This window comes from Alexandromys fortis, unplaced genomic scaffold (genome assembly GCF_014885135.2).
Source record: "Alexandromys fortis isolate MF-2015 unplaced genomic scaffold, M_Fortis_MF-2015_v1.1 scaffold_115, whole genome shotgun sequence".
NCBI classification, from domain to species: Eukaryota; Metazoa; Chordata; class Mammalia; order Rodentia; family Cricetidae; genus Alexandromys; species Alexandromys fortis.
The window spans coordinates 2,731,668-2,746,705 of NW_026067989.1; the positions used below are offsets into that span (position 1 = coordinate 2,731,668).

General features: G+C 43.5%; 1 protein-coding gene across 1 annotated transcript in view; it reads left to right on the forward strand.

Annotated features, from left to right (window-relative positions):
• Slc24a3 (solute carrier family 24 member 3) overlaps positions 1-15,038 on the forward strand; it is a 453,633-nt gene that overhangs the window by 382,262 nt on the left and 56,333 nt on the right. The window contains 1 exon segment of the mRNA XM_050159552.1: positions 10,959-11,033. Coding sequence (XP_050015509.1) covers positions 10,959-11,033 — 75 coding nt within the window.

A 15,038-nucleotide genomic window follows, 5' to 3' on the forward strand; every position in this document is an offset into this window, starting at 1 on the left:
CAGATTCATAGATAGTCATTTAAAATAGTCAAACTTGTAGTCATGTTAGTTAGGTTTTCTAGATATACAGAGATATGTTTCAGATGGACAGATGCTCTTCGCACATTTCAAAGACTTACAAAATATGGCATTTAAAATGTTTTAAGAACTTAGACTTTTCTCAAAAGTGAGATATATCTGCTTCTGGCAACATCAATTAGTTCAGCGAGGTTGATAAGCATTGAAGACACTTGTTATGAAATTTGCCTTCAATGTGACAAGGCTAGCCATTTGGGCAAGAAACTGATCTTACCTGGGCAGCCTTATAATATGCTGTATAAACTGGACATGCAGGACCCACAGAAAAGTGACTGCTAAACTTTTCAAAAGACGGGGGGTCCTTCAGGGTTCCTGCTTCACAATAAATAAATAAATAAATAAATAAATAAATAAATAAATAAATAACAGACATTCTACAGAACACAGAAGAAAACAACTGATAAACTTTTCTATTACAAGGCAGAACAGATTTTCAAAATTTCTGTTTCACAGAAAAGTCTGCCAGATTCTATTGTCCTGTAGACTGAAGATGGATGCACCAATGTTACAGAAGAACTTTGGGTGACTGTCCAGGCAGCAAGATGTCTCTGTCAATTCTAGAGTTTTGGAAGTTGCTTACAATGCACTTCCTGTTTACTTAGGTAATGTTATATACTTATGGGGCCTTGGTGGAGTTGAAGACATAGTTATAGTTTTCCTTAGTTATAATCAAAGATAAATTAGATATGAAACTTTAGACTCACAAAGAAATATTGTAGCTGTAATTCTTGCTTGATACCTGTTTTGTTATATGTAATTTTGCTATGTTAAAGTTAAAACCTTCCTTTTTAATTAGTCAGAAAATGGAAGGTGATGTGGGATGTTCTTCTCTGTGTGTGTGTGTATGTGTGTGTGTATTGCTTTTATTGATTGATAAATAAAGATGTTTTGGCCAATGGCTTAGCAGAGTAAAGCTAAGCAAGAAATCCAAACAGAGATATATAAAGAGAGTAAGTAGGTGGAATCAAGGAGACACCATGTAAATGCCGAAGGAGCAGACGCCCTAGAACCTTACTGGTAAGCCACAACCTCGTGGTGATACACAGAGTAATAGAAATGGGTTAATTTAAGATGTAAGAACTAGCCAATAAGAAGCCTGAGCTAATAGGTCAAGCAGTGTTGTAATTAATATAGTTTTGTGTGATTTTGGGGGTCTGGGCAGCCAGAAAATGAACAGTCTCTCCCTACATATCTCCCATGAGAAAAAAAAGAAAGAAGCGATAATATAATAGCAAAAGATTAGAGAGAGAGAGATTCCAGAAGATTAATGGAATGTGAACTAGAAGAACCATCAAATGTATTGTAGCCATAGTAACCATGACTGTCAAATACTACATGTATAAGAGAAAGTAGAAAGTAATATCATGGTAGGACTCAATAGATTGCTGAAGGAACTAAATTGGGAGTCATTAAGATTTTTTGATTTGTCATATATAAATTAGAACTATAAGATCCCAAAATGAAAATAATTACAAGTGTATATATAATTCTGGGCCCTGGAAAGGTTAATTAAGAAGCAGGTGTGTTTCACTGTAGAACTCCAATTACCATTTCGTTTTAAATATGTCAAATTCATTTTTAATATAAGAATGAAATCCTCAAGATGACCCTTAGGAATAAATTTTAAATGCCCAAGGAAGAAAGAAGGAAGAGAGAGAGGAGAATCAGAGGTGATGGATATGACTTGTTATATAGGCATGACATGCTGTACAATGTTCTAAAACTATGAGATGTCATCACACTTGATCCTCAGAATAGCCCTTGTTGGGGGAGCTGTTAATATCATTATTCCTGTTTTGTAGATGAGGAAAATGTGATACCAAGACATGAAATAATAGCTGTCCCAAGGCCAGACAACTCGTAACTGTTACTGATGAGATATCCCTTGTGTTAAGGTTTCTGGCCTCTGTCCTTGTGTTCTCTGGTACTGCCACCATGCTTCAAACCTGATAGCACTGCACGACATTTCCTCATCCTCTTCAGTGAGAAAATGAGATAGAAAGAAATGATATTTACTTAGTTTGGTGATACCTAAAATCACAGAAACGATGCTGAGAGTGGTTCTCCGCTGTGAGGAAGACTTGGTGGGACAGGAAGACTGTTGCTCTTGTTAGACTAAGTTTGAATCCCTTTTACTTTTTAAAGTGTTTTGTTTTTTTATATTTTAATTATGTTTATGCATGTTTGTCTGTGTAGGAGTATATGCACATGATGCAGGTGTCTGGGGGAACCTGGACTCTGGTTCTCTGCAAAAAGACTCTGTTCCTCTTCTCCGTTCTCTTAGAAACTGGGCCATCTCTTCAGCCACTTGAGGTTTTTCTAATCATAATCGCACATGGTTTAATAGAAATTTATTTTTGAGATTTATGTTGTATTAAACCTATGCATTTCAGTGGCCTTTTTGTTTGTTTGTATTTGTGTGTGTGTGTGTGTGTCTCTGTGTGTGTGTGTGTGTGTGTGTGTGTGTTTCTGAGGCAGGGTCTCTCTACATTAGCTCTGACTTTCCTGGAACTCGCTGTGTAGACCAGGCTGCCCTCACACTCACAGAGAGCCTCTGTTTCTGCCTCCCAAGTGCTGCGATTAAATATGTGTGCCACCATGATGGGCTGCAGTGGACTTTTAACTTAAAAATTACATAGAACCAGGAAAAAATTATGAAAATTCAATTTGTGTTCATTTTGTTTCCAGGATTACAGGTAATCTGAGTATAAATATAAGTGGGTTTGGGGTGTTTTTATTTATTCATTTGTTTGTTTGAAGACAAACATATTTCGATGCTCTAGCTTATTCTTCTATCCTATTTGGCCTCTGTGACTAACTGGTGTGGCTAGCTCTGCACTCTGATCTTCAGGCAAGCTTTATTCGTTAAAACACAAACAAAATATCACCACATCTAGCCACATGCTTTCAAAAGTGATAGATGAGAGAAGGAAAGACAATGCCTTGGAATCCCATTCTCCTTCTCTCGGGTCCTTCGGTAAATTCTAATAGGAAGCACTTACTCCTGTTGCTGGACTTTCCACCTGCCACTGATTGCAGTGACAGTGTGTAGGAAGCTAAGATGATAGGTATTCTCTGCTTATATGGCCTTCAGCTATAAGCTGGAAAATGGTCAACAATATTTAGATATTATCCTGTCTCTGTGTTTTTATTGAAAAACCATTCAGCTCTTTGGGGGAGGGATTTTTGGTTTTGGTTTTGGCTTGTTGTTGTTGTTTATTGTTCTAGTTTTACATTTGGGTTTTGTTTAGGAGTGTTTCATAGCTGGGTTATTTATTGGTTGCACTATTCACCCAGTTTCCTCAACTTTCTGCCTAATTATTTAATACAGACCAAGTCTGGATGTTGCTGGTGCACCGCTGTGTTTTCATTCTTGATTCATTTCATGTGAAGGGTTAATATATTCCGAGCACACTTCATGAAATACCCTTGTGTCCAATTCGTCCTGGCTGCAGGACTGATTCAGGAGCATCACCTGCTCTCCCCACCCTGAGTCATAAACAATACTTAAAATAGATTGGCTGCAAATCAACTGGAGCCAGATGAGCCACAGACACAGCAACTGGTATGGTTTCATATAAAAATATCACCATACACCTCTAAAGGAGGAACACAGCCTGAATCCTCACCCCAGGGAGGATGGGTAGCTGCCTACCTCCCACACAGAGCCCCCACCAAATATCCAAATGAGTTTGGGCTAAGCATTGGGATCAGCCACATTTAGTCTTTAAACACAGACTCCATTTCAAGGCAGATTGGCATCTAACATGGCAACAAGCCTGTCCTTTTGCAAACACTATTGTAAATATACACAAATCCCTCTTCTGCTGCTTTAAGCGGTAAAATCAGAGAACCTTGGGCTTTTCCAGGTATGAAATGGAAGCTTCCAAATCCAAATCCATGTCCAACTTGTATTTTGAAAAACAGCTGGTTCTCCTCTTTTTGTTTCATTTGTTCTAGGCTCTTAATTTTAAGAACAGTTAGAGGTAAGAGGACTTTAGGGACCCCAGGATTCCTTTATCCACTCTCTAACACAAGGGAAAGCCCTTCCTCTAACCTGAAAATGTAGTAGACAGTTAATGCTAATGTAACAATGTTTATCATTTGAGGGAGGACCTTTTTTCCAGAAGCTTATATTCCCATCCTGTATGTGGTCCAGCCTCTGATTACTGAAGTCACATGGTCTGGATGAATGCCCCATTTTGCCCCACTTCGAATGCATTGAAGCTGCATGCCATCTTGGAGATCAGCCCCTGTGATGACCCCTTACAGATCAGGGCACCAAAATGATCCCTCAAGCTTGAGATTGTCCCATTATATTATGTAAATGAGAATGCATTTACCACGTAACATTTATCTGCTGCTAACTTGAAGGGTGCCCATTTTTAAATAAGTTCTAGTCTGAATCTTTCCTGTTCTCTTTTTAGTGAAAGTAAGTTAAAAAAGAGTAATGATTTTTTTTACATAGTTCTATACATAGTAAAAAGGGGCGCCTCCTCAACAGGATGGGGACCTACAATAGATGAAGTAAGGACCTCCTATTTGTAGTGTCATTTTTCCTAAACACACACACACACACACACACACAGAGCCGTTCTCCAGTCTGAAGATCCTCATTAGCTTTCTATGCCCAGTGCATCATGTCTAGACCCTACTGTGTGGATCGAGGGCTGGAGGGCTGGGCTTCCCTCCCTAGCTGCTTACTTTCTGTATTTTTGATTCTGTCTGTGACTCTAACTCAGGTAGTCTCTGTCCTTCTGCCAACACTGTAAGTGCATATACTGTGCTAGCAAGACTTGGGTTCTAGTGGTTCTGTGGTAGTCTTGAGGGGTGACTGCCAACACCAACAATAAATCACCAGACACTGACAGCTAAGGAGTCTGGCCTCAAGGCTTCCATATCCAAAAGGTAGACGAGGAGATGGATGAACTTTGATGAGAAAAAAATTACATACATGGTTTTACTAACCACTCATGTCCAGCATTTCATCTCATTATCCATGAGCTCACTAGGGCAACTGCAGTAGACACAGGCAACCGTAGGAATGAGGATGCTTTCATGGTGCAGGAGTTATTGCAGATACTGCCAGCCTCTTTCTCCATCCAGCCTGACTCCAAACACTTAACTCTACTTGTAAAGAAACTTGCAGAGGGGTGTGTGTGTGTGTGTTCATTGGATTACTGTATAAAATTCATATTCTCAGTTAGAGGAGATCTAGCCATAGCCAATGTTCCACCCATGACCCCTTACCTATACCAGTTCCATTTCTTTGGCCTGATTTCCCACTTCATTTCTCTTGTTCTTCCCTGCCACCGAGGCCTGTGTTTTCTGCCCTTCTGGGTTAAAAAGTATCTGGAGGGGGGGTGGAGAGATGGCTCAGTGGTTAAGAGCACTGATTGTTCTTCCAGAGGTACTGAGTTCAATTCCCAGCAACCACATGGTGGCTCACAACCACCTGTGATAAGATCTGGTGCCAACTTCTGGCCTGCAGGAAGACATGCAGGCAGAACATTGTATACATTATAAATAAATTTAAAAAAAAAAAGTACCAGGAAATTGAACTCTTGAGTGGCTGATAGAGTCAGTGGCTAAGTAGCCTAGCTGCTCTATCTCTGCCTACCTCCCTCTGGGACTGAGCCTCACTTGCCCACTACCCTAGATTATTTTTGTCTTCATTCTGCTCTCTGCCTCACTTCCCCAATGTCCCAAAAACGTTTCCTGTGTCACCTCCCCATGTGCAACACTTGCATTTCTGTTCCTTTCATTTAGCACATGTGTGTTAATCAAGATACCCTAAACATGCTACTTTTATTCAAGACGCTTGTATCAAGTAACTAGAGCTAACAATACTGAGCCAAGTGTTGGCACATCAGTGACTGACTGTGATGACGGATGAACCTACACCTGGTCCATGAATGGGCAAAGGGTCCCAGGAGCACAGCAGGAAATAGCCCTATAGCCTAGCATTGTCTTCTTTGCTGCAGCAGACCAAACAGTGTGCCTCCTGGCGTGTGGGTGAACGCTGAAATATCAGGCAATGCCTTGTATTTGTCACAAAAAACTATGGCACATAACGTCATAAGAGATGGAGAAGGCCCTTCTTAACCTCTGGGACACCCAGGTCACTATGAACGGCCACATCTATCCTTCAGCCCACTCGATGAGGAACAATCAAAAGATCATTCTCTGTGCCCACCGTTCTGAGGTGGCCTCTTTACTTAAATATATCTCAGGCAGCGGCTTACTGACTGTCAGTGTTTTCCTAGTGTAAAACTAGAGGTCAAAATGAGTTAGAAAAAAATTAAATGAGTTCATTTTATGTTCCCATTGTGAAGATCAATAAATAAGCCAAAGTTTATTGGCTGGAGAAATGGCTCAGTGGGCAAAGTGTCTGCTGCTTAAGTATGAGAACCTGAGCTTGGGTACCCAAACCCAGGTCAAAAGCACAGGTAGGCAGCACATGCCCTTAACCCAGCCCTGGGAAGAAGAGAAGGGAGGACACCAGGGGACTGCTAGCCTGTCCAGCCTCTTAATGAGCTCCCGTTTCAGTGAGAGATGCTGTCTTTAAAAGTGAGGTGGCTAGTGACAGAGGAAGACACACTCACAAATTTTAAAATAGAAAAAGAAATATTCAGAAGGTCATGTGTTTTGAAAATCGTGGCATAGCAAACTTCTAGAAAACGAAGCCATTCCGATTCTGATGGTTTTCCCCAGTGCAGAAATATTCTGCAACGAATCTGAAGAGTCAACATTTGGTAGCACCAAGACTTCCTGACAGAGAAAAAGTCCACAGCAGTCCTCTTCTGTCCAGACATGAGTGCTGGTGTCTTCTCACTGTTCCGAGGTATCCCGGAGCCCCATCCCAACTCCAGACTGTGTGGCTGTTTCCTGAGATAGGAATTGGCTGTGGAAATTGTGTCAGCTCAGAAGCTTGGAACAAAACCGTCTTGTGGCCTTTTTAATCTTTGTACCATGAAGTTTGTGTGAAATAGCATTTCTCTAAGACAATTGCAACTTCATGTTGTGCGATTATTGTGTTGTTTCGTCTGCCTTGATAGTTTTATTTTAAAAAAAAAGAAAAGCACTAACAAAATAAGAGGATTTGACTTTCTTACATGTGTCTAACATGCCATATTAGTCAGCAAGAAAAATTGGCCATACATATTATATTATTATATTAAATTATATGCACATATACCTTATATTTCCAAAGATACTGTGTATATTATGTGTATATATATTACATATATGTATATATATGAAATCTGTGTTGAGAGTTATAATATATATCCATATACAGAAGGCATAGTTTTGTTGCAAACAATTACTTTTAACTTCTTTAAAGAATCCAGAATCCTAAAAGAGAGAAGGATGTTTCTCTCCGTTTGGGACGTGTGGGTTTCTTTTTCTCATTCCCACCACTCTGAAATGAAATGGAATTGTGGGAAGGAAATTGAAGCTGCATATTCAGTCGAGATGTGTGAAATGCACTCCAGAAATAGCAAGGAAATATCAAGATGAAATTCCAGCTGGGAGGGATTCCTAGAGCTATGGGGGTGGGGCCGAGCCTCGGGCTGGATTGCGGAGGAGTTTGCCATCGGCGATTCCCACAGTCTGTGACACTGATTAATGAGGTCAGGGGTAGAATGACTCTGGTTTCCTCCCAGGACCCCTGTGCTGGTCACTTCACCAGGATGACTTGTGGTGCCTCCTGTCAGTCATTTGTGTGACAAAAGCAGAGCTGTCTGCTTGTCAGCCTGCCCTGGGTTGGGTGACACCTGCAGACAGATGCAAGGGACCTTTTTGGCTCAGGGATACGGACATGTCCAGCTCCACCAATAAGTATGTTCAGCGTGTGAGCCAGGTGGGCCCTGCCTCCATCTTCCAATGAGAAGCAAAGGGAATTGTGTGAACTCTACAGGGGTCATGCGTCCATGGTTATGGAAAATGGAACAATTACCAAGCAATGGCAAGGGTTTTCTTTTTGAGAAGTGGACGACAAATGGACCAGTAGTTTCAGTATGCACTGAATCCTCTCTCTCTCTCTCTCTCTCTCTCTCTCTCTCTCTCTCTCTCTCTCTCTCTCTCTCTCTCTCTCTCTCTCCCCTAGAACATCCACATCCATACCTGCAGTCTGCATGCTTTGACCGCTTGTCATGCCTCTCCTTAAAATACTTCATTTCTAAATTTAACTGTGGCCAGTGCCGTCTTGTCTTTTACTTTCCCTTGTAGCTACATTTCTGATACTCTTGTCCTAACAGCTGAAAGTAATGGAGCAAGGAAATGCCCTCCCTAGAGAAGGCATTGCAGTGGCAAGGGGGCGTCTGGTTTTAGCCTTGCCTCCCATGGGATAATGAATAGCACGGTTTTCAGGTGCAGAGACTTAGAACCCAGGCTTCCTGGGTTTAGATCCTCATTCTCCCCCGATTCTACTGGTCCAATCTTGCCAAGCTCTGATAGCTGGTAAAACGAGGGCAAGCCCTAACCTACTAGGATGTTGTGTAGGTTGCATGAAGTAAGCCCTTGCACCCCCTGGTTGCAGAGTCGAATATGGTCATTGTCAGTGAATGGTGGGATCAGAAAGTTCGACAGAAAGGATGAGAGTCCCCAATGGAGCTTTCCTCCTATCCCCGGCAGAGCTGTGGAAGGTTTGGGGGTGTGTCTTCCCCGAGTTCCCTCTCAAGGAGAAAGAGATTATTCTTGATGCCCTCTTACTATGTTCCAGGTTCACCCGATCTGTAGCCAGGAAACCAGTTTTGTAACGTGTTACATCTTAATCTGGGGCTGAAGTCTGTCCACAGTCCAGATGCTAAAGGCAGTTCATAATGGGAGAAAACGTACCGCAGTCTGCTTGATTTTGACATATGGACTTGGTGTGAGGTTGGTTTCCCGCATTAGTGAATCTCGGTGGATAATTTGCACTGCACTTTCCTGGTTTTATTAAGGTTCGATATGCACAGAGCTTAAGCAGGGAAGCAGTTATTAATGACTTCTTATGGGAAACAGCCACTTCCAGCCCCATCAGTACCAATCTCTCGCTACTTGCCACTAACGTGGCCGTTCTTGGTATCTGCTAGGAAACCCCTCAGTAACACGCTGAGATGGCAGCTGTTGACTGTTCAGTTGCAAGCGTTCTGTATTGACTTCACAGCATGGAAGAGGAGCCGTTAGAACCAGCCCTCCCCAAATTGTCCTCAAAGACTTGTATCCTAACTTCATTCATACAATAGCTTGCTTAATTTACTATGACTATGAAGCCACTCTTTCTAGCCGGCCCATTAATATGTAATGATTCATAATCTTTCAGGGGGAACACGTCTGTTTTCCTGGTATCTTTTTATTGGTTTCAGTTTGGCTCAGGTGTGTGCTTTTTAGAGCTAGGGCCTTCCAAGGCTGTATTGCTGTTCTCAGACCATCTCTTCTGCTCTTTTTTTACTTGTGGGTTTATGTCTTGTTTTAAGAATATTTGTATTGTCCTATGACCACCGCATCATAAGGGTGAGAAATGGCAGTCGTTTGAGTTCAGTTCGCCACCTAAAAGCCCAAGTGCTTCCCTAAAAGAGGTTCAGAACTGATGTTTGCCTTGTGCTGTAAATTCGTTTGACCTGATTACAATAAATTGAATAAATATCCAAGACCTTTTGCAACCTGCTGACAAATGAGCAGTTTAGTTCCATTTATTCTCGTCCGTCCGTGGTGAGTGATGACCACGGCTTCTAGGAGTCCGCAATCTAAGGGAGAATGATGAAAGGGTAAATAAAGCGCACTCTGTAATCACTCAGCAGCAATTGCCATGGAGTGGGTCTCTTCTGGACAGCCTGTCATCATTAACTTAAATCAGCCAATACGAAGACGTAATGAGGCAAAATTAGCCACGGAAAATATCTACATGTCAGAATGCTACGTAGAAGAGTGTACTAATGGAAAGAGGCTGGCCTGTCTTTCATGTTAGCCGAATATAAAAAGCCTTCTCGCCTCTTCCTTTGCCTGGTCTTTGGAGCTGACCCAGCAGTCAGGGTCAGTAGAGGTACGAGAGACCACCTTACCCTTTGGAATTCCTTTTTCTGGTGTGCCTGGTGTAACAAGTGCCTGTCACTGGCCTACCTGGCAGTGTTGGCATTTGTGATGGCCCTTTTCACCTTTTAGTCCAAGGGCAAATGCAACCAAACAAATGTCCCGTGGCCATGAGCTCAGATAATCCAACAATCTGCTGATGTGGTTCTGTAGGCTTTTCCAGACAGCTCTATCCAAGTCTGCTAATGTATTCCAAAAAAAAAAAAAAAGACTTTGAGGGATTTGCAGGGGGGAAATGGCTTGCCCACACTTCTCCATGATGCCCAGTCATGCAGCAGTCAGGGCTCAGCCAAGCCAACATCTCTTTAAGGTGGCGTAGACCAACTACTAAAGAGACTTTCTTTCCAAATTGCTAAGTAAATCCATTTAGTTTTTAATTCTAACTAAGTTTGGTCAGTTGTTAACAGATGTAGCTGACATACCAGCCTTCCTCCTCAGAAGACAGATCACAGTCACAGCGGTACAAGTCCCTTGACCCCTCCCATTTTTTTCATTAGTCATTTCCTGTCAGTCCACCTACTGTACCTTCTTATGAGAAGACCCAGACTAATATAGCTCTAAAGCCTTTAGGTAAGTCCCCATCGATGGGCGGATTGATGGGGTCAGGCAGCTAACATATGCAAATCTGTGTCTGGTTTACCGCTGGCCAGGAATACAGAGGACTCTACTGAAGTTGAGAGGGCAAAAGCACCCCTTCTTCCTCTTCTCTCTGGGTCCTCATGGAGGACAAGCGCTGGCCACAGTAACACCATCTTGTTTGAAGAAGAGCCTGACAGCCTGTTTCCTGATTGTCTCCTTCCCTGTAGGTCGTGGCTCTTTCCTCCTGGTGTCTGCTGAGGGATTCCATCTACTACACACTGTCTGTGGTGGCGCTCATTGTGGTAAGTTGCTTTTACCATTTTAGCCCAGTCTTATCCCTTCTCAACACAGGACAGTGTAAGACTTGTCAGCATGGAATTCCTCTCTAGGACATGGAGGCTAATAAGCAAGTTTGTGTCTCTATGTGGGTAAGTTTTCCTTTCTTCAAGTTACTCTGGTTACCCAGCCCCTTGTTTGCTCACTTGGTACTCAGAACTTAGGTTGTCTGGTTAAGGAAGTGCCCTGAAGCTCTTCTGTAACCTCCTTGGTTATCATGTCTTTAGGCTTGGTCCAGAATTGTACTACCGGCTTTATAGATGACAGATTGTAGCAGATGTGAACCAACACATATATATTCTGAGCATCTAGAAAACTGTGCCCATCAGTTTCTTACTAGCAGCATTGATCTCAGAAAATCACTCTCTCTGGTTTCCAGCTTCTTATTCTGCAGCAGGACTGTATGACCCACGTTCCAAATTACTCTCCTGTGTGGCGCTTTAGGTTGAAAACTATCCCAAGGCCTGTCCTGAGTAGACTCTTTTTAACGTCAACCCAGACTTTCCAAACATGGCTTCTGGTGAGCTTTGTCCTGCAAGGGATCAATACATATTACTCCTGTACACTCCACTGTTCTGCCTTTTCAGATGTTGTCTTAGCTAGGGTGTCTATCGCTATGAAGAGGCACTATGACCACAGCATAGGTAGGGGTAGCTTCCAGTCAAGAGGTTTAGTCCACTACCTTCACAGCAAGTGGCATGCAGGCAGGCATGGTGCTGGAGAAGAATCTGAGAGTTCTGCATCCTAATCCATAGGCAACGGAATGCAACCGTGTGCCACACTGAGTATAGCTTGAGCATAGGAAACCTTAAAGCCCGTCCCCCCATACTGACACACTTCCACCAACAAGGCCACGCCTACTCCAACAAAGCCACACCTCCTAATAGTGCCACTCCCTTTGAGGTCCATTTTCTTTCAAACCACCATGGGTATTTTCTTATACTTTTTGAAAATTGCATTTTTTTTTTCAAGAGACATGTGAGTAGGGGCTGCCAGCCGTAAATGAGTGCCAATTCCACTCTGCAGAAGTTCGGAGAGATGACTAGGCTTGCAAACACAAGGCAGTAACATGCAAGGGAGACAGGCAAGGTCTCCCAGAGCACAACTCAGAGATGACCGCCCCCTAGAGCAGTCTTGTGAGGACTGGCTTGCAGCATAGACACCTCCAAGACAGTGGGTGGAAAAACTTGCCTTCAGTCCAATTTCTTTGGACCTGTCCAAGATACATCAGACACAACTGCGGCTAACGGCGTGTGAAGAAGTGAAGAGGATTGGTTTCCCTGGGTCACAGGTGGCACACCCTCCTGAACCTGGTCATTGGGCCAAGCAGCCATCTGCCCTGGGGCCACGGTACATAAATCACAACGCTGAGACAGCTGAACACGCTGGCTGCTGAGGCCGCGCTGTGTTTCCTTCAGCAAGCAGCAGACGGCGGCATCGGATGATTCCTTGCCATCGGCTAGAGACTTGGGCTGTGTATTCACAGACGGGCTGTCAAAACTAGGGTTTTTGTGATTTTGAGGGAAAATTGCACTTGTCTAGTGTTAAGAAGAGGTGGAACAGATAAAATGGGAGTCTTCAAAGCTGAATATTGCTTCATTGTACAGTAAGTGACATTCCCCCAATTTTGGTGAACATCCAAAACAATTGGCACACTGATCAGAGTGTGGGAGCGGGGATTTTGACTCTTCGGGTACTGAAGTGGAAACCGCATTGCAGCCTGCATCGTCTCTCAGCACAGGCGCTGGACTTCGGAAAGCAAAGCTTCTGACTGGACATGATGGATGTGGCAGGAAATCCTTTGGGATATTGACCTCTGGTGTATCCACGATCATGTCTAAAGTCAATTCTGAAATTCTGAAGAAGCAAGATCACGTTTGTCTGTGCAGGCTTAGTTTGTCTACAATTCTAATTTCTGTCAGTGAGCATGGAGCCTCCCAACCTATCTATCTATCTATCTATCTATCTATCTATCTATCTATCTATCTACCTATCTACCTATCTACCTATCTACCTACCTGTATCAGTGTGTGCGCACTCTTGCACATGTGCGTGTGTCTGTGTGCACAGCTCACCCCTGTGAAGGCAAAAGTCTGATGTTGGGATGTCTTTGCCTATTACTTCTTTGCTTTACTTTTTTGAGCCAGGGTCTCTTAGTCAACAGGGAGCCTCCTGTTTGGACTAGCCTAGCTGGTCAGGGAGACCAAAATCCACTGGTCTCCACCCCTACACCTGGGCTCCCACCTCCAGCTTTAACCTGGATGCTGGGGACCCAAGCCCATGCCTTCACGCTTGAACATCGAGCACTTTAATACTGAGCCACCTCCATGCTCTTGCCATCTGGGATTCTCACTGGAGACTGTGTGGGGAATGAATCCATCCTCGGTCCAGAAGGACAGCACCTAGCAAAGTAGCTGTCACAGCGACCCCACGTCTATTCCCCACCCCAGCCTCAGACTGAAACTCACAAACACTCTGTAGCTTTTTGCCAGTACTTTTTTTTAACTCCCTTCTTTTGTGACTGCAGATACAGTATCAAAAACATGCTCGTCAAGTTTTCTTTAGGTAATACCTAGCTTAATACAGGATCGTGCCGTGGTCACATAAAATGCCTCTGTTACAACGCCCTTTCCCCAGCCCACAGAATAATCACCAAGCTTTCCAAACAATTTAATTTAATTATTAGCGTTTTTTTAAGTTCTGAAATGTTCAGCTGAACCCCTGAGGTTGTACAAGGAGAACCCATCCACTCCCAGGGCAAGGGTGGACTAAGTGGGACCAGATGCCATTTCTATATATCTTCTCATCAAGACACCCTTAAGAGTCATACAGCAGAGCCCCAAGGACAAACCAGGAGGCCTAGAGATCCAAAGATAGCCAAGACAGAGTCTCCAGGGATGCCACTTGCTGCTAAAGGACAGAGGGCAAGGAGTCCAGCCAGGAGAATGCTAATAGCTTCATTATTGCCTGCAGTCTAAGACTGCTGAGACATTCCAGTTAAAGGTGGGGCACAGATGGGCAGAAGCAAGAACACAGAAGTGAGACATGCGTGTGCATGCCCCACAAAGAACCCCCAAATAAAGACAGTTGATTAAGAGACCCAAAGTCAGTTCTCTTTAGTACTTAGGCTCCATCTCAATTTCCCTTTGCGCTACGTTATGATTAGTCTGCAATGATGGTATATCCTTGTGTAAAGCAATCATTCCTTCAAAAACACACAGTATGTTCTTCCTATGGTCCTCCCCTGGGGAAGAGAGCCTCCCTCTAGACTCATGCACCCTCTCTGTTGGATCTTTGGCCATGGAAAAGCTAGATAATGCCTGGAAGCAAGAGAAATGCCACTGTTAAGTCCTGAGAATGTTCTGTGTTCTTTGCAGTGTTTCCCATCATGTGTCTGCTCACATACGGAACAGCTGTCCACAGATCAGTACAGGTCTCCCCTGCCTCTCCTCCACACCCAGGATCACTTGGTCCAGGGGCATAGCCGGCCTCCCAGTCCTGCCCTTTTTCCAAATTCCAGCCAGCCTGTCAAGTTCCTTGCATTAAAATGTTGCTGTGATTTACATAATCATGAGATTTGCATAAATGCAAATGATCCATCACTTCATCAGTCTAACAGCTGCCCGAAAGGAACTACTTTATTTTTACACTTCATCTAAGCTGTAGTCAGGGATTGTGAACATGAAGAAGAGAGAGCCTTCGTGGGAGATGGAAAACTCTGTGGAATAGCTTCCTCTTAACTTGGGCTGGTACAAAAATCCCCTTCAAAGTGCTGTCTGTCTGTAGATGATAGAGCAGAGAAGCCACTGAGCCTAGTTGGCACGGTCCTCAGGCCACTCTGGGTGCACACCCAGCAAAGAAACTAGTTCGAGTTAATGTCTCCATTTCCATCACTGGGGGAGCTCTTTGCGGAACCCCTGGGTGAAGAGTTCCCATGGGGGCGGCGAAACAGCTGAGCTGACAATCACTTG